We start from the raw sequence: 21,478 nt of genomic DNA on the forward strand, positions 1-21,478 counted from the left end.
CCTGCAATGAGATACATGCTAGAATTCTGAAAAACATCTGACAAAATTCTATGACTCATAAATTTTAATCCTAGGCATAAATCCCCTTCCCCATTCTTATATAAATTCATAAAACATGTATGTTGTTAGTACTTGCAGGGAACAAGGTATAAGGAAGGTTGAGGAGTGCTTGCAAACGAGACTCTCAACCAGGACTGAACATTCTTGCAAATGAGATGTTCTGCCCAGTGTAGGGAATAAGGTATAAGGAAGGCTAAGAAGTGCTTGCAAACAAGACTCTCAACCAGGGCTGAACATTCTTGCAAACGAGATGTTCAGCTACGAATCCTCTGTTTGTTTCCATGGGAAAAGAACATTTCTTGCACACAAGGATGTTTCTCTGATTCCTCAAAAGGAACAGACCCAGGGACAAAACCGATTCTAAGTTGATAATGAAGTTCCCCAAAACAAAGTCTTAGCTGCAGTAAATAAGTCAAGGTAAAGGTTATCTCACCCTGTGCCTGCGCACTGTATAGTCTCTGAATCATAGTGCTTGGCAACTTGCCCTGTAGGTTGTTGTGCAAGGGATATAAAATAAAGCAGCTGTAAGAAGCAAGTGTTAAAATACAAAGATTCAAACCACTCTGCAGTGTTGGTGTTTCATTCCGTCGCCAGCAGTACTTAGACATGTATGTCACACAGTTAATATTATTTGATATTATTTATTGAAGAAAGTGAAATTAATGGTGGCAGGGAACTGGAACTACCTTGAGTAACCATCATTTTGTTGTCGTTCTTTAGTCACAAGTCATGTCTGACTCTGCAACCCCTCGGACTGCAGCCTGCCAGGCTCCTCTGTCCCTGGGATTTTCCAGGCAAAAATACTGGTGGAGGTTGCTATTTCCTTCTCCAGGGAATCTTTCTGACCCAGGGATTGAACCCATGTCTCCTGCATTGGCAGGTGCATTCTTTACTGCTGAACCACCAGGGAAGATTCCAACCATCATTAAGAGGATAAATAGTTAAAATGCAGTGGATTTCCATGACTGAGTGCTTTGTAGCATATAGATGTGTGCTTAAAACCTAGAATGGGGGTTAAAATGATAATATTTGTGATATAAAGAAAAGAAAAATAATGAAATATAATTAAATGCCATTTATACGAATTAAAAATAAATTAACCACAAACAAAACAGTTTTCAAGAAAACATTCACATAAAAACTCCCAAAAGTATAATTATAAAGAAAAATATATACATATTAAACAAGATGTAATGTTATCTATAATGAGGGTGAAAGGAAGAAAAAAGAGGAAGAGGAGGGGAAATGGAGGGAGGAGCAAGACAAAGGAAGGGAGGAAAGAAAAGAAAGAAAAAAGAAAGCAGATCATAGCCATGAAGCAAAAAGTATGATTAACTGAATCCTCTTTATTCAAAGTTTAGGGGGAAAATCTGATAGATAAACATGGTCACAGATACTTGGCTATTCCTTCCTTTGAGATAGATATAAAGTCTAAACTCTTTCTCCTTGATTCTGTTTGCTTTAATGACTTCCTAAACTAACAGAATGTAACTGAAGGGACATTGTGGGATTCTTAAGCCTCTCATGAGAATCCTTGCACCTCTGCCCAGGTCCCTTGAAACATTTACTCAAAGGGAAGTCAGCTTCTTTGACAGTTATCTGAGTACCTTTAGACTATTATACTGGAAAGGCCACTGATAAGCTTCAGCTGAAGCTCTAATACTTTGGTCGCTTGATGTGAAGGGAGACTCATTAGAAAAGACCCTCATGCTGGAAAAGACTGAGGGAAGGATAAAAGGGGGGCAACAGAGGATGAGATGGTTGGATGGCATCACTGGCTCAATAGACATGAGTTTGAGCAAACTCTGGAAGATGGTTAAGGACAGGGTGTATGCACTCCATGGGGTTTCAAAAGTGTTGGGCATGGTTGAGCGACTGAACAACAACAAGCACCTCAGTTGACCATCGTACTCAGACCAGCCTTTTAGCCATCATAGCAAGGTGCCAGATATGCAGGAAAAGCCATCATGGACTCCCCAGATCAACCTGCATTACAGTTGAATACTACTGAGTAACTTCAGTCAATGCCACATGGAGCAGAGGAATCACCCTGTTGAGCCCTGCCTGCACTTGTGATCCACAGAATCATGAGATATAATAAAATATTCTGTTTTAAGCTATTAAGTTTTTGGATAATTTGCAATGCAGTAACATAAAGCAAGAATCAGCACAAACAAACTGATAATAAACACTGACTACCAATTTTGGCTTCCCAAGTAGTGCAGTGGTAAAGAATCTGCCTGCCAATGCAGGAGACACAGGAGATGTGAGCTCAATCACTGGGTTGGGAAGACCTCCTGGAGTAGAAAATGGCAACTCAGTATTCCTGACCGGAAAATCCTATGGACAGTGGAGCCTGGTGGGCCACATGCCATGGGGTCCCAAAAGGTTGGACATGGCTGAGTACACATGCACACCACCAATTAAAGTCTAGGTCTCAAGGATAAAATTATGATGGCTGAAAGACAAAGATAAACAAAATAGTATTAAAAATTCTGAAACTGCTTCCTACCCCGAGTCAGAGCTCTTCCAAACTAAGGCTGCTACAATATCCAGTTACATGCCTATTTAATTTTTTCCTAGTTTGAGAGCAAGGTTCTAATCCTCTTTATTTTTGGCTCTTGCCCCCTGATTCTTGCCCTCATTTAAAAGACCCGAGTCAGTGAAATGTATCCCTCCTTAGTGAGTGCTTCTGAATCATCCTGTTTATATCAACATAAACAGGGAGCAGAAAATGGTCTCATATTTCAAAAGAAGTAGGGAAGCTCGTTGTTTCAGAATAATCTAGAAAGTTAGAATTGAATTTAGAGATTATCATTTCAGCTACTAATTTAAATAAAAATATTCAATACCTGAGAAACTGTCACTTTCCCAACATAAAAACAAATCTACCTGTTTAGATATTAAATTAAAATTCAAGGTTTCTAATTTGCCTTTAAAGCTAGAGTCCTAGACCTGAGGTCCTAGAATCCTACATGCCCTTGAAATCCATAAGTAGAAATCAAAGCTTCCATGAATTCCAAACCTGTATGAATAAAGTTGTATATTTATGTATCCAACTGGGAATAGTTTTATAGACTTCACAAATTCTCCAAGCAGTCTGTGATCTCTGCCCAGAAATGTATCTTATATAAAAGAAAGTGTCATTTTATTATATAAATACTTTGTCACATATATGTTATTTATCAATAATATTTTAATAACCTTTTCATAAATAACAGAATGCACACATATTTAGATATGAAATACTTGACCCTTGGCCAGTGCATCCTTTTATTATTTTCTTCAGATATTTATTATTTATAATTTGTTAAGTCCTTAGTATGCTTCAGATACAGTTCAATATCTATATATAATTTATCTCATTATTGCTCACAAAAATGGAATATGTGAGATAAATGAGATGTCAAAATGAGATTCTGTGTGGTAAATATTATAAAATTCCCACTTTATAGATGCAGAAGCTGAGGGATAAAGAGATTATATGACTAGTAAAGTTACACGTTGTGCAAGCTTACATAGCTACTTCTGGAATATGACTTACTTCTGTATACCTGTTTGCACTGTTTGATCAAAATATTGAAATATTTTCTCTATAATGTTTTAATTTATAGAGAAATTGAAAGAATAAGAAGAAATAGAATTTATTGGTTTTATTTAACTGAAAAAAAATTAAAAGATGGTAGAATAAAAGAAGCTGGAAGCAAGTATGGGAAAATAGGGGTCACTTGGCAAGGATCATGGATTAGGAGAAAGGAAGAAAGGCTGACAATGGAAAATATCACCTAAGCTCCACCAGTGGGAAACAGCTACTATTGTTTCAAGTCTGTCTTAGCCAGATTGGTACCCCTCATCATGATGTAGCCAAGCTGGCTCCTGAGTTACAACCCTAGGGTCTCCTTCTTCTCTTCCATTTCCACTCCTCCCTGGCCTAGAATCACCTACTTTAGACCCCAGCATTCCCTCTCATCTTACATTACCTGGGCAAATCTTAAGCAAAATACATTTATGACGCTAGTGGCTAATACCTTTTCCCTCAAATGGTTCTCCACTTACTGTCTTTCCCACCTACATAATAAGGATTTTCCTAAGAGAGACCAAAAAATACCAGAAGAAAATGGGAAACCAAAACATCAAGTGACTGGAAAATATTCTACAGGGAAAAACCATCCTTTCAATGTTATTGCCCCTAGGAGTCTGATTTGGGATGAAGCTAGTAATCGAATTTAGAATCTTGGATGACACAGGATTGTGCAGACAAATATCTGGGTTTCAGTACCAGAGTGAGGTGACATCTAGAAGTAGAAGTAAAGAAAGAGCCTTCTTCAACCTCTCTGGTCTATACCTAGGAAAAGACAGCCGTGGAGATAGAGTGAAGAAGGTTTACCATTGGGAACACTAGCATTTTTACAAATAAAATGCAGTTTTTATGGTATGACTTGTATTAGACCATGCATTTTTAGTTTTTCCCACATACCCACCAACCTTCTCTATTGCTCTTTACTGACATCCATGATGAAAAAGACTTCTGTGAGCACATTATGGCATCTGACACAAACATTTACAGACAACGTCCCTATGGTACAAGTAGTTGGAAGCCTGCCAAGAAGCCCATCCCTCACTGCTTTCCTTCTTGTTCACTGCTTTGTTAATAAAATACAGTGATTCTAAACATGAGAAAGTCAAATGAAAGAAAACAGAGCCGAGTAGATGCTAGAATAGAGCTTTCCACGAAGTGCTTCTGAACCAGTCAGTTATCAATATGGCAGCCACATTCTCTTAAGTGTTGACAATCCACATCAAGAGTGACTACACCACACAAGGACTTTCCTGGTGGCTTGGAGGTACAAAATATGCCTGCCAATGCAGGAGACACGGGTTCAGTTGTTGGGTCAGGAAGATCCCCTGGAGAAGGAAATGGCAACCTATTCCGGGAATACTCCCGTATTCTTGCCTGGGAAATCCCATGAACAGAGGAGCCTGGTGAGCTAAGGTCCATGGGGTCACAAAATAATTGGATACAACTTAGCGGCTAAACAACTACTACTACTACTTTACCATAGTAATGCTGCTTCTGATAAAATTATGCAAAAAGCCTATTTGTTAAACAGGTATCCTGCCTTTTCAGAAATCGTTTCCCCTTTTCTTTGGAAAGCCCTCCCCATGTCTCCTTTTCATCCTGGCCGGTATCCATTGTTCAGCATTCATTCTTTTCAACAAATTGATGCAAAGCTCTCTTCACTCAAATGACAATTCAATTCAGTTCAGTCACTCAGTCATGTATGACTCTTTGCGACCCCATGGGGCACAGCATGACAGGCTTTCCTGTCCATCACCAACTCCCGGGGTTTACTCAAAATCATGTCCATTGACTCAATGATGCCATCCAATCATCTCATCCTCTGTCTTCCCCTTCTCTTCCCACCTTTAATCTTTCCCAGCATCAGGGTCTTTCCAAATGAGTCAGTTCTTAGCATCAGGTGGCCAAAGTACTGGAGTTTCAGCTTCAGTTCTTCCACTGAATCTTCAGGACTGATTTCCTTTGGGATGGACTGGTTGGATCTCCTTGCCATTGAAGGGACTCTCAAGAGTCTTCTCCAAAACCACAGTTCAAAAGCACCAGTTCTTTGATGCTTAGCTTTCTTTATAGTCCAACTCTCACATCCATACATGACCACTGGAAAAACCATAGCTTTGACTAGATGGACCTTTCTTAGCAAAGTAATATCTCTGCTTTTTTAATATGCTATCTAGGTTGGTCATAGCTTTCCTTCCAAGGAGCAAGTGTCTTTAAATTTCATGGCAGCAGTCACCATACCCAGGGATTTTGGAGCCCAAAAAAATAGTCTGTCACTATTTCCACTGTTTCCCCATCTATTTGCCATGAAGTGATGGGAACAGATGCCATGATATTAGTTTTCTGATAGTTGAATTTTAAGACAACTTCTTCACTTTCCTTTTTCACCTTCATTGATAGGCTCTTTAGTTTTCTTCACTTTCTGCCATAAATGTGGTGTTATCTGCATATCTGAGGTTATTGATATTCCTGCCAGCAATCCTGATTCCAGCTTTGCTTCATCCAGCCTGGCATTTCGCGTGATGAACTCTGCATGTAAGTTAAATAAACTGGGTGACAATATACAGCCTTGATGTACTCCTTTTCCTATTTGGAACCAGTCCGTTGTTCCATGTCCAGTTCTAACTGTTGCTTTTTGACCTGCATTTCTCAGATTTCTCAAGAGGCAGGTCAGGTGGTCTGGTATTCCCATCTCTTTCAGAATTTTCCACAGTTTATTGTGATGCACACAGTCAAAGGCTTTGGCATAGTCAATAAAGCAGAAGTAAAGCAGAGTTTTTCTGGAACGCATACTTTTTTGATGATCTAACAGTTGTTGGCAATTTGTTCTCTGGTTCCTTGCCTTTTCTAAAACAAGCTTGAACATCTGGAAACTCACAGTTCACGTTCTGCTGAAGCCTGGCTTGGAAAATTTTGAGCATTACTTTAGTGGCATGTGAGATGAGTGCAATTGTGTGGTAGTCTGAGCATTTTTAGACATTGCCTTTCTTTGGGATTGGAATGAAAACTGACCTTTTTCAGTCCTGTGCCCACTGCTGAGTTTTCCAAATTTGCTGGCCTATTGAGTGCAGCACTTTCACAGTGTCATCTTTAAGGATTTGAAATAGCTCAACTGGAATTCCATCAGCACCACTAGCTTTGTTCATAGTGATGCTCCCTAAGGCCCACTTGACCTCACATTCTAGTATGTCTGGCTTTAGATGAGTGATCACACCATTGTGGTTATCAGGGTCATGAAGATCTTTTTTGTACAGTTCTTCCATGTATTCTTGCCACCTCTTCTTAATATCTTCTGCTTCTGTTAGGTTCATACCATTTCTGTCCTTTAATGAGCCCATCTTTGTATGAAATGTTCCCTTGGTATCTCTAATTTTCTTGAAGAGATCTCTAGTCTTTCTCATTCTGTTGTTTTCCTCTATTTCTTTGCATTGATCACTGAGGAACCCTTTCTTACCTCTCCTTGCTATTCTTTGGAACTCTGCATTCAAATGGGCATATCTTTCCTTTTCTCCTTTGCCTTTCACTTCTCTTCTTTTCACAGCTATTTGTAGGGCCTCCTCAGACAACCATTTTGCCTTTTTGCATTTCCTTTTCTTGGGGATGTTCTTGATACTGCCTCCTGTACAATGTCAAGAACCTCTGTCCATAGTTCTTAGTTTTTCAGCAACTCTACCAGATCTAATCCCTTGAATCTATTTGTCATTTCCACTGTATAATCTTGAGGGATCTGATTTAGGTCATACCTGAAAAGTCTAGTGGCCTCCCCTACCTTCTTCAATTTAAGTCTGAATTTGGCAATAATTGACAATAATAATTGGCAGTAATAATAATGAATTGGCACTAATAATAATGATCTGAGCCACAGTCAGCTCCTGGTCTTGTTTCTGCTGACTGTATAGAGCGTCTCTATGTTTGGCTGCAAAGAATATAATCAATCTGATTTCAGTATTGACCATCTGGTGATGTCCATGTGTAGAGTCTTCTCTTGTGTTGTTGGAAGAGGGTGTTTGTTATGACCAGTGTGTTCTCTTGACAAAACTCTATTAGCCTTTGTCCTGCTTCATTCTGTATTCCCAGGCCAAATTTGCCTGTTACTCCAGGTATTTCTTGACTTTCTACTTTTAAATTCCAGTCCCCTATATTGAAAAGGACATTTTTGGGGGGGTGTTAGTTCTAGAAGGTCTTGTAGGTCTTCATAGAACTGTTCAACTAAGCTTCTTCAGTATTGCTAGTAGGAGCATATTCTTGGATACTGTGATATTGAATGGTTTGCCTTGAAAATAAAGCACACTGGATAAAAACAATTGCTAAAAGTAAAACTCTTATTTTCTAGACAATTTGTGTGCTATGCTAAAGAAGATCTACTTTCAAGGGCATTGGATTGTAAATTATTAGGATGCTAAACTAATCTGACATTAGAGTTGAATATTTGATAGGCAAGTATGTGGCTATGATTTTTCTTTGTTGTTTTTTGTTTTATTTTTGCAAGGAAGGAACTGTTCAAAGACCCCTAACTGAGCACATCTGGAAAGTTTAAACTACATGATAGATCATTATTGGATCTAGGAAAGACTGTGTTTCCTTTCTAATTCTCTAAAAGTTATCCTTGACTACTCACTTTCAAAATATTATATTTCACTAGGTAACTACAGAATTAAACTCATATTTTATGTAACATAGCAAAAGATGATGATAACATAGGAATTAGGCAAAGATGACCCTCCAGAACACTTAATCCAGGGGCCTTAGCCTGAGAGTATTAGAAATAAAAAATCTGTAATATATAACCATGTGACAACCAATCTATTTATGACATGACTACTGCTGACTGTTGGAGTGATTCCCTCAATTCAGTTAAGAATTGGAATTGAAATGAAATGTATCTGACTATATAATTTTTAAGGTGTTCAGTTTTAAGTTAAATAATGAAGTTAGGGAACTCTGAAGATGACAGGATGAAAGTAGGTATGATAAAATCTCTGTATGCACCTGAATCATGTTTGCTTCATATTTAATGTTTTTACATCAAACAAAAACTCTCAGCCAACTCCTGACAGTAAAAACCCACACGTCTTACACAAGGGTTCTTGACCATTTGTACCAGTTTAAAAACACTGAAATTTTTTACTTTGACTGTTGGAACAAGTCATAAGGATATGAATATTAATCATGATCCATCCAATCCTGCTGGGGTAGAATTTTCTAATTGGAAACTTCAGAATAATGAATTGGTTGCATACAAACACACACCCATTAGACAACAGCTGTATGACACTTAGTTGGAGCAGGGAGCAAAAACGAATGCCTGAATAATTTTGGTATCTAAACCCTAGAAGGTAGTGATTATTCTGTGAACAGATCTTCACTAGAACTTGCTACATTTATTCACTCTAGAAATACTTTGAACTTGCCTAGATTTGATAATGATAAAATTATTTAAGGGGTTAGTTATCTGAAATAGTTGTAAATTGCTAATCAAAGATTCTGAAGTACAATGATCCATGCTTAGTGTTCAAACTCAATATTTTGGTAAGATTCAATAAACATTATTTAATCACCTGTTTATTAATTTTATGAACCATGAATACAATTCAAGACACTTGGCAAGAATTACTGTATTGGGAACTGATATAATCATATTAAAGCTTTAAAATTAGAAATTTTATGGTTGATACCTTTATTTATGCCCCATGGATAAAGATGATAATATTTTACATAATGAGAGTTATCTTATCTGGCATTTCTGCTCATGTTTATTGCCCAGAGAAATCACTGGCCACTTAAAAAAAAAAACATGCATCTTACTCAACTCAAACCTAAATCATTCAACAAATATTTATGGGGCACTTAAAATGTATTAGGCTTGGGAGAGACTGTTTTCACACACACACACACACACACACACACACACACACAATACCATAAATGCCGTAAAGACTAAGATAAACAGAATTTACATAAACAAATTCTTTTAAAAAATGTTTTTAAAGTATCTTTTTGTATATCAATTGAATTACAGCATACGTAGTAGTTTGGGAGAAAACCCTTGCCATGTATATAACAGACAGAAGATTAATCACCAGAATACATATCTAAAAAGAACCATAGATATCCACAAAAGTAAAATGAACAAGAGGTATAGAATGGAAAGAGGAAATCCACAGAACAAAAAATGGCCATAGACTTTCATTCCTTGTAAAAGTGCGGGAAGAGAAATTGCATATATATGAAAATATATATCCAAATATAAATAAATGTAGGTATATATGTAGACTTAGATAAATATACATGAAAGAAAGAAGGATTGAGGATCTGGAATGTTGATAGCATAGTATAAGTGCTCAAGCACTGTTGGTGAAAGTGATAATGGCTTCAGTCTTTTTGGATGGAAGTTTTGAAAATATCTACCAAAATATAAATGTATATATCCATTGACCCAATAAATCTACTTCTATGAATATATCTAGTCAATAATAACAGAAAAATCTAACACTAAATGATATCTAATACTAGTTGCCAGCCACAGTTCTAAATTATTTATATATCTTTTTTCATTTAGTTTCAAAAAATCTCTGAGGATGGCCATATTATTATAAATCCCATTTGACAGTAAGGAGAGTAAGTACAAAGAGCTTAAGTAAATACAGTGGGATTACATGGAACCAAGATTTGAACTAACCCAAGCAGTCTGCTTCCAGGACTCTCTTAATGCTGCTACATTTTTCAGAATTAACCTCCCAAGTTCATCAAAATGTTACTTCAATAATGTTTTTGGAATTTTTATAACAGCAAACAACTGATAATGCTGTATATTGCTATGATTAGATAAGCTTTGATACATCTATATATTATAATACAATTTAGATGCAGAGTCAAATGATACAATCGTTTGTGAATTAAACATAAAATACTGAAGAATATATTCAGTTAAAAAAAGAAATGAAAATAGTATTCATTATATGATCTTATTTACTTATATATGTGTGTATATGTATGTGTATTCATGCAAATGCATAGGAAAAGGATTTGAAGGAAGGCTGACGGGTGGTGATGAAACCATTTTATTTGCATCTGATATATGTAATACAATTTTTAAAAATATGAGCTTAATGAACGCTACATAAAAATGGAACCAAACAAACACATTAAAAAAATAACAGATACAGTTCCTATATAGCCTAGTGGAGGGGAAAAAAAGTACTTTAAAAATACATAAATGCGACAATAGGGGAAGTACCTGGAACCACTGGAGCTCCTGGGGGGAAATTACATCAAACTTGATTCATGGATGATGATGGTATTTTAGGTGGAGGTGGCAGCATTCATTCATTCATTAAATACTGTTTTAGACATATGCAAAAACCTAAAAGTGGCAGGAAGCGTGTTGAGCTTTGGGTCTGAATATGGTTCTACGTGATTGGTATGTGGACCGCTAGGGTTGAAAGTATAGGGTGAAAAGTTAACTAAATCACATAGGGCCTTGTTGGCCATGTTCTAAACTTTTGACTTTGTGTTGAGTGAGAGGTCAAAGTTTATGAAGGTTCTTTAGCAGCACTGTAGGAGTGAGTTCAATGTGGGCAAGGTTTGAGGCAGGGAGAACCATCAGGACAATCAAGAAGTTATCAGGATGCAGGATGCATGAGAACATGAAGATAACTGATGGGCTAGAGAGAACTTAGTAAGTAGAATAGAAAGAACTTGAAGATTCATTTGACTTTGAAGTTTCTGAGTGAGGAGTAGGAAACTAGGAAAATGTAAACAGTTTTTATAAGTATCCCCTTCAATTCTAGTCTGTATGTTCCTCATGTACTAAGTACTTAATAGTATTTTCCATTTAAACTAATTAACTGTGATGATCTAGGCAGTTCATTGTTTAAAGGCAAGACAATATTTTTTCCATGCTTGTGTCCCTGTTTCTGGCACAGTGCAAATCAAGAACTTAATAATTCTCATCAGATGAACACAGAAGCAAAACAGGATCATTATTATAAAAATATAAATAAATACCCATGAAATACTAGTAACAATGCCAACAATAAAAACTGACCAGTGATTGGCTACAGTGAGGAAAAGCAGTTGTCTGTCCATTACACCAACAATATTGAATACAAGTGTCATCATTTACTTCAACATTTAGCATTTCAAGGGATCGCAGAGGCATATAAATTATGTGTTGTTACAATACAGCGTATCAATATGATTGAGAATTTCCTCTTCATAATATCATATTTACTCAGTGATACCATGGTTGATACTGATGAAAAAGCATTTATTAAGTAAAAAAAATTCAAAATTCATAGGTACAAATGTGTTTTCAGAAGTGCCATACTCTTTTCAGATGTATTTGTGTTAACTCAACCCAAAACTGATATACACGGATTGTCAAAAAAAAAAAAAAAAAAAAAACCTGCATGCTGCACGTTTTGCTGGAAACATCAAAACCTGTGCTTATGATATCAGCCAGAAACTACATTTTGATGACTTATGAAAGAAATTAAGCCCTACACTCAAAGGGCTAGTTATTAAATATTGTTATCTTTTAAACAAATCAGCATGCTGAAAACATTTGTATTTTCAGATACAAATTTCAATAGAAATTAATGTGACTTTAAACATTAATAAAAGATCCAAAGATGCTATTAACAAAGATTACCTTTGATGAGCTGATTTTTCTAAAGTATTTTTAAAATGTTAGCACTAGAGAGTTAACTTTCAAAATAAGTTCAACAAACCTTCTTTAAATATGTGGTTTCTGTTTACATGGAATACAGATGAAAATACTATAATAACATCAAGGAAAATAAGTTGTTTTCCCAGTTACATATAAATACTTTGTTTGGGAGTCTTTACCATTTTATTTTCAATTTGTGCTCAAAACAGGAGCACAGCAGCCCATTAAGAAATGGAAGAACAACTGGAGGTTATATAAGGACAGCTGCTTCTAATCATCATGTCAATTGATACACAGTTAGAAATCTACCTCTCCAAAGAAAGAAAATCAATATTTATAGAATAGCCAGCATGTCAAATATACAGTCAGTGCTGTGACTCCACTCTATTAACCAATAGGAAAAAAAAAATGTTGCCATTTATAATGAGATGTTCTGTGTAGAGTGGTTTCTGCTTATATCACATCACTTCAAAGGATTTTGCTAGGACAATCAGATTGGCTCAAGCTGAAACAGCCCAATTACTAGTAAGAACCGCCTCAGGCTTTAAAAGCCTACAGGGCTTTAAAAATCGATGATGCTATAGTATTTGCATCCTTAAAAAGACAGCTGAAAAGCCAACTAAACAAATGCTGAAAATGCATACCTCAACACTATTTCAAAGTATTGCTTTTCTTCATTCATATATCCATTTAGGAGACATAATTAGACATTGCTATCAATATTGCCAAAGGGTAACGGGCATTCAGAAGACAGTCAGGACATATAGTAAATATTTTGCAAAAAGCAAGTAAAAGTAATTCACACATGAATCTATTTATATGTCTCCTTTTAACATTAAATTATTGGGGGTCATGAGAAAACACAAATCGACATGTGTAAAAGTAAGCGTTTTAAGTTTATGAGCTCTTATGCTGCTTTATTAGAAAATGTTATTGTCCTCCTAAATTGTGCTTATTAGACGTTTATATTAGTCCTGGAAGATACAAACATATGACTGTGTGTGCCAATAATTATGGTAGAATCATATAACCTAAAGTACACAGGTAAGCCAATGGAACCTTCTTTTCTGGTGGCAGAGTCAGAGGAATGAGAATGCAGGTATATGAAAACTATGTTTCACCTCTCTTTTATCAGTGGATCTGCTATCAAGGGTTGGAATAGAGAGCTAGGAAAAAGTGTTCTGATTTGCTGCGATTATTATGAAGGGATTCCTTGATACAGAGCAGACATCCTTAGAGAATTCCATAGAAAAGAAGAAACAAAGAGAGCCCCTTTAAAAATTCACTCACTCATTCAGTCATTCACTTATTGTTCTAATTATTCAACACATTTTTCAAGGACTGTAAAGTGACAAGAAGGTTTCTAAGCACTGTAACACAAGTCTCTGAACTATTTTGGCTATAGAGATAGGTAATAAAAATAAAACAATATAGCACACAGTAAGAATTGATTGGCCATTGTATCAAAACTGCAGGAAATACACTTTTGAGAGAGAAAGAGTACCCATTTAGTTCAAGACAGAACTGAAGCATCCTTAAACCAATCAGTAAAGTAGAAAGGTAGTATTTTATAGAGTATATTGGAAGGAAGCAAAATTGTCAAAATTCAATCACAAAGACTCAGTACTTAAAGAGCACATTTTGAACAGCTGCATAAGCGGACAATAAGATTTTGTACTAGAAGCCCTGGTATGAAAAATGGGAGTCTCCTTATAAAATATCTTGGAAAAATGAACAGATACACAGAGGTAATTCTAAAAAGAACTGTAACATTTTCCTTAGCCAGATTTTTATGGAGTTTCTGGAGACTTAAAATTCACTATAAACTTTAGATTTTTCATAAACATGTGTTTGTGTGTGTGTGTGTTTATGTACACCATAGAAAAGGATATAATTCTAAGTGTAAATGCACATGAATGTATCCCTCCGATCTACCCCCACAGCAACTTCTCTTCATTAAAACTTGTGAAAAACAGAAACCCCATGATTTTAGATGATAGCAAAGAAATTTATGATTTGAAGAGGCACAGAAACCATCAGTAATGACAAAAATAGTTACCCATTCAAAAAAGGCTTCCCATCATACAAATGACAGATTCCTGACTTCCTCAGTACAACCTATTTTATCTGTTTTTGCATGATCTGAAACCTGCCTAGGGCTAGAATTGTTTATAGGCATCCAACTCTAGTTTCCAGCTTACTTCCCATCTTCCTTTTCCACTGAGAAGCAATTTATTGTTTCAGATTTGTGATTTTCTCTCTTTGCCCAGATAGAGCAGGCAGGTTCCACACTCAGAATACTGTCTCTGAGACATACAAAAGCATAAATGCCCCTAAGAAAATTCCCAGATATTTTTCAGCATATAACTCAAAAGTCCTTTTATTGCTTTCCAAAGTACCTTTCTGGGCTTAAATGAGCCAATTTTATAAGAATAAACCTTCCAAATGATATTTATTGTAATGAAAAAACTACATTTTCCAGAATATACAAACAGTCCCTGTTGAGCAGCAAGTCATTAGTTCCAGATAGCAGGCATTCTTTTTCACCTTTAAACTCTGAAGCTTGTCATTTCACTACATTATGAGAAATGGTTCTACCATTTATCTGCCTTTTTCATTCAATGTGAAATTATACAAAAGACTAACACCTGGCTTCACAAATAATATTCATGAGTAAGTATAATACACAGTTACAATTATTTGCAATTACTTATATTCCTGAATGTATATTGTATATAATCACACATAAATTTCTTTCTTCCATTACTTCTTTTTTCATGTTTGAGCTTACATATCTCTCAAGTAATGATTTGAATTCAAAAAGTATATCATCAAAAGAAAATGAAAGGTTATATAAATGTCACTGCTTTGCTGTGAATTTATATGCTCTCTCTTTGTGAGAGAGCTCAACTTTGTGAACATCTGGACTGGGTTTCTATTATTAACAAGAAACACATCTATATGAGAAATAGTGTTCCTGTCAATAGCTTCTTGACACAGGGGAGGATTAAAAACGTGTGAAGAAAGTCCTTCTCCTAATCACACATTTACACATGCACTGCCCCAATTTTTCTTTTCTACAGAGTAATACTGGATCTTAACAAGAAAGCTCATACTGCTCATTCGCTTCTTCATCTATAAAGGAAGGATTTTCACAGCTTCATATCTACTTTCAGAACCTGAGCATGTCAATTAGAACCCACACTGACTTTTCTAAACTTGTGATAGATGATAATGTAGAAAAGAGGTTGTGGGCATGGGTTTTTGTTGCTGTTCTTGCAGGCTACATAATAATGGCATTGATGACATAAGTCCTATCATAAACTATCAAAAATAGAACACAATGAATTATTTTACCAGTACAGCTGAATTCCTGTTATATAATTTATGATTTGCTTTCTTTGTCTAGATTGGAGATCTTAAAGGCAACCCTGTCTTCCTCTTATTTGTATCTTCTCATAATGTTTCATTATTTTTTTACTTAAAAACAGTGTGATATCTCAGAGTTTGTTTTTTCTTTTATAAAATATGGCTGTTGGAGATATTCTAGAAAATTTTAAAGAATGAAATCACTCATAATAACATCATCCAGTAATGCAATTTTTTCACAATGATTTATTTTTTTCTCTTTTAACAGGTTTTCAATTTTTCTCTTAATATTTTAATTATTTGTTTTCTTTTAAAATTTGTTTTCAATCAATTTTGAAAAATAAATATTATATATTATAAAGAAAATTTATAATATATAGAAATTGATAAATATGTTATATTATAATTAATATAATAATTAAAGAAATAATGAAATTACTCATAACCTCACTACTCAGTGATATCCTACATTTACTTCTATTTCCATATCTATCCTACTCTGTAACTAAAGTAGGATGCTATATTATTGTCACATATTATTGCTTTTTCACATATATAGATGAGTAATTTACTGTTATTAATTATTCTTTAAAGTAGGTCTTATATCTGCATACTTTTCCATCTTGTTCCTGTGGGAAATCACTCATTCTCTCCCTACTCAGGTATTTAAGAAAATAACGCAGAAAAAAACCTATGTAACAACATTAAAAACAAACAAAAACATTAAAAACATTTCTTACCAACCCAGTCAGCATTATGTGTGAAACATAGAAATAAAGACTTCTCTTAAATTTTTTCTCTTAAATTGAACTGATACATGTTAATTAAATTTGGATCTCCCTGTATATTGCTTGCTTCATTGTTGTTGTTGTTGTTGTTGTTGTTTTTTAGCATAATACTTGTACTCATAAAGAAACAAACGAAAAAAGAATGTTCAGGCATTTGCGACAACACTAGACTCTCATTTTAGATCAAAATTCACCTCACAGGACAACTTTTCAAACACAATCTTCTACAATATTACAGTGATAAACAATACCTTATTTAAAGGAGTGGAATAACAGCAATAATGAAACATATAACCAGCATTCTTAAAATGCTGCAGTTTTCCCCTGCAGAAGAAGAAAGATGTCAGAATGGCTTACCTGGGGATATGATATAGAAGAAGTCTTTAAATTCATCCATCCAGACTTCTGCCAGTCTCCTGTTGTTCTTGTTGATGACATGACCAGTGCCACCAGGGAATGTGTAGGGAGTTGCCTTCCGAAAAACGTGACCAACATGGGAACAAGTCACAATCTCCAATGAGCCTCCACACTGCCAAATCTAGAAAAGAGAGCAATCGCATAATAATCATTGTAGATAATGCAATAATACCATCTGAGAAGCAACTGAGACTAAGTTAAGGCCAAATCTTCAGATTTTATGTGGTTGAAACAAGCATCACATGAATATAAGATGTAGAACTAGAACACTTGGGTTTGGAAAAGGCTTCTAATTTGGAAGATTTGATATATTTCAATATTTTAGTATTGGAATTGAGGAAGTAAGATGGAATTATTTTCACATGCCTTTATTAGACTACCAAATTTTTAGTTTGGTATTAGAGTTAACCTAATTTCTATTTAATACATATTTAATACTCAAAATTTTCTAATAAGTGAATTAGTGCATGATGAGTGCCATGCTCAGTAACTGAATTTGATTTGGAGAAAATCAATTTATTGTACCCAACCATCTGGAATTCTAAATAACTATTTTCAGCTGTCCATATCCCCTGTATCTTTGGCTAAGTTTTTGTTAAAACATGTAAGTATCCTTTATATCTGTTCAACATGTATGCAACCTTTAAAGTCCAGTCCTAAGATCATTTCTTTTAGGAAGCTCTGTAGGGATACTTAGTATTGTGTGACTTTTGTAATTTAAACACACTTGTATTAAGAGTGTATTATAATGTATTTTAAACAACTGTTTACTTCACTATTGCTTCATTAAAACTACAAACTGTTGAAAGACAAATACCATATATTTCTTGGTATCCTGGATTTACTTTTCAGTTGAAGCTAGGTATTAAGTATACATAAAACTGTTCTTTCTTTGTTGTTAAAGTGTCTAATGATTTATGATGTTTATCTTTTTTGTGAATTGTACCTTTTATCATTAAAAATTCATATTGGTTTAATTTAAAATAAATTTAAAAACATTTATTTCTATAAAATTATATAGCCATAGATTACAATAGTGTGTTTGTTACATATATTCATATATATATAGATATATATGCACTAGTCATTTATTCATCCCAATAAATAAAACTCATAATTATTGTTATTTTTAATTGGAAAGACTTGATTTTATGCTGTAAATAACATTATTCTTATTTTGAAAGAAAAAGTTTTCTCCTATAGATCCCTCAAGTAATATTCATCTTAGAAGAGGGTGGCTACTGGTCTTGGGGAGCAGTAGAAGACATTTAATATTTCTAGAAAAAGAGATAATTAAATCATACTAATCAATAATTGCACATTACATGCACAATCTATTTTTCTCATTTTTTAATTGTTTAAGCAGGAAAACAACAGAATGGGGAAGACTAGAGATGTCTTCAAGAAAAGTAAAGATACTAAGGGAACATTTCATGCAAAGATGGGCTCGATAAAGGACAGAAATGATCTGGACCTAACAGAAGAAGAAATATTAAGAAAAGGTGGCAAGAATACACAGAAGAACTGTACAATTAAGATCTTCATGACCAAGATAATCAATCACAATGGTATGATCACTCACCTAGAGCCAGACATCCTGGAATGTGAAGTCAAGTGGGCCTTAGAAAGCATCAGTACGAACAAAGCTAGTGGAAGTGATGGAATTCCAGTTGAACTGTTTCAAATCCTGAAAGATGATGCTGTGAAAGTGCTGCACTCAATATGCCAGCAAATCTGGGAAACTCAGCAGTGGCCACAGGACTGGAAAAAGTCAGTTTTCATTCCAATCCCAAAAAAAAGGCAAAGCCAAAGAATGCTCAAACTACCGCACAATTGCACTCATCTCACACACTAGTAAAGTAATGCTCAAAATTCTCCAAGCCAGGCTTCAACAATACGTGAACCATGAACTTCCAGATGTTCAAGCTGGTTTTAGAAAAGTCAGAGGAACCAGAGATCAAATTGTCAACATCCGCTGGATCATCGAAAAAGCAAAAGAGTTCTAGAAAAACATCTATTTCTGCTTTACTGATCATGCCAAAGCCTTTGACTGTGTGGATCACAATAAACTGTGGAAAACGCTGAAAGAGATGGGAATACCAGACCACCTAACCTGCCTCTTGAGAAATCTGTATGCAGGTCAGGAAGCAACAGTTAGAACTGGACATGGAACAACAGACTGGTTCCAAATAGGAAAAGGAGTACGTCAAGGCTGTATATTGTCACCCTGCTTATTTAACTTATATGCGGAGTACATCATGAGAAATGCTGGGCTGGAAGAAGCACAAGCTGGAATCAAGATTGCCAGGAGAAATATCAAGAACCTGATATGCAGATGACACCACCCTTATGGCAGAAAGTGAAGAGGAGCTAAAAAGCCTCTTGGTGAAAGTGAAAGAGGAGAGTGAAAAAGTTGGCTTAAAGCTCAACATTCAGAAAACGAAGATCATGGCATCTGGTCCCAGCACTTCATGGGAAATAGGTGGGGAAACAGGGGAAACAGTGTCAGACTTTATTTTAGGGGGCTCCAAAATCACTGCAGATGGTGACTGCAGCCATGAAATTAAAAGACGCTTACTCCTTGGAAGAAAAGTTATGACCAACCTAGAGAGCACATTCAAAAGCAGACATTACTTTGCCAACAAAGGTCCGTCTGGTCAAGACTATGGTTTTTCCTGTGGTCATGTATGGATGTGAGAGTTGGACTGTGAAGAAGGCTGAGCACCGAAGAATTGATGCTTTTGAACTGTGGTGTTGCAGAAGACTCCTGAGAGTCCCTTGGACTGCAAGGAGATCCAACAAGTCCATTCTGAAGGAGATCAGCCCTGGGTGTTCTTTTGGAAGGACTGATGCTAAAGCTGAAACTCCAGTACTTTGGCCACCTCATGCAAAGAGTTGACTCATTGGAAAATACTTTGATGCTGGGAGGGATTTGGGGCAGGAGGAGAAGGGGATGACAGAGGATGAGATGGCTAGCTGGCATCACCGACTCAATGGACATGAGTTTGAGTGAACTCAGGGTGTTGGTGATGGACAGGAAGGCCTGGGATTCTGCGATTCATGGGGTCACAAAGATTTGACCACGACTGAACTGAACTGAAGCAGTGTCTTGCTAATAGAAAATATGTTCCGACCCAACACTGAAATGATGGACAATATTAAAGAGGAATGGAGTTCACCATTCTCCTAGAAAGACAGGATAGTTCTTTCTTAAATAATCAAATTACTTAACTGATCAGAAACCTTCTCATCTTTCTAGCAAAAAGTCTATACACTTTCTTTTAATTACACACACCTCTTTGTATTCTTCCTTTCTCCTAAAATGGATAAAGTTGATCCCTCTCCTATCAAAGACAAATCAATACTTGTATGTCAGTCTAGGGCATATCCTTTAAGTCTGTCTTAACTACTGGTTTAGTCCTCCCTTTGATTTTCTCCTGAAATATCAATTACTTTCCTCATTATTAGATTTTTCCTACCCTTGTGTAGTATCTTCTAAAACCTATCTTTCAAGTACATTTAAAAGAGATAAACAAACTAAAAATTATAAAACACAACAAAAATTCACCCCTTTATATTCCCATCCAGCATCTTTTTTTGTTTCCCTTCACTGTAATTAATATAAAAATTTTATAGATATATATTATATCCTTTTTGATTTTCATCCATTTTCCTACTCATTTGTGAAATGCTGTTATCTCTGTAGTTCCACAAAATTGCCATAATGAAACTCACAATTTTTTCCTTTGATGACTACTTAGCAGCCTCCTTTCTTGGATTCTCTTGCTTTCCATCCTACTATGTCACTATTTATACATTTTTACTCGAAATTTCTATTTAAATGTTGGCATTACTCTTTATTTGCTATCTCAGTGGTGTTGTTATTACTTTATGTATGATCTGAATACTCAAAACCTGAACAGTAACATCTTAGCCCAAACTTATCTTGTGCAATCCAGACTTGTGTATCCAAACATCTACTTGATACCTCCTTTTGCAAGACTCAGAGCCATCCAATTAAATGTATCTGAGGTGGAATTGTTGATATATCTCTACCTGTCAACCAGGTCTTATTTTCTTTCAGTTTTTTTTTTTTCTTTAAACTGTCAATAAATGGAGCCACTATTCACCAGGTAGTCAATAACAAATAAAAAATAAAAAATAAAAAAACACAGCATAACTCCCCTTCTCTCCTTCCCCCACCCCCCAAAATATCCCTATCACTGATTTCTTTTTTTTCTTTCATCACTTATGTTTCATCCATTAACAAATCCTGGTGGTTTTATCTATAAAATAATTCTCAACATATCCATCTCTGTCTCTACTGCCATCCTGCTTGTCCTGATCATAAACAAGTCTTGTCAGTCAACTGCAATAGACTCTTGTGTTTCCTCTTTCACTATTGCTGTTCCATAATTTGCTTTGTGCTGAGAAATCAGTGGTCTTTAAAAATTTTAATCTTGTCATCTTATTCCCCTGCTTTAATCCTTCAATATTTTTTCATTGCACTGTGAATTAAATCAAAGCTTTAAGCTGAACATTACTAGTATTTTTAATAACTGAAAGTGACCAGAAATATATAGAATCTGTTCTAAA

The 21,478-nt window shown here is 35.4% G+C and overlaps 1 protein-coding gene across 7 annotated transcripts in view; it reads right to left on the bottom strand.

Moving 5' to 3' along the window:
- GALNT13 (polypeptide N-acetylgalactosaminyltransferase 13) overlaps positions 1-21,478 on the bottom strand; it is a 652,766-nt gene that overhangs the window by 163,316 nt on the left and 467,972 nt on the right. For all 7 annotated transcript variants that reach the window (XM_042243853.2, XM_042243852.2, XM_042243851.2 and 4 more), the window contains one exon: positions 16,823-17,003. In XM_042243853.2, coding sequence (XP_042099787.1) covers positions 16,823-17,003 — 181 coding nt within the window. The remainder of the gene's footprint in view (positions 1-16,822; positions 17,004-21,478) is intronic.

Source organism: Ovis aries, chromosome 2, assembly GCF_016772045.2.
Source record: "Ovis aries strain OAR_USU_Benz2616 breed Rambouillet chromosome 2, ARS-UI_Ramb_v3.0, whole genome shotgun sequence".
Classification (NCBI taxonomy): domain Eukaryota; kingdom Metazoa; phylum Chordata; class Mammalia; order Artiodactyla; family Bovidae; genus Ovis; species Ovis aries.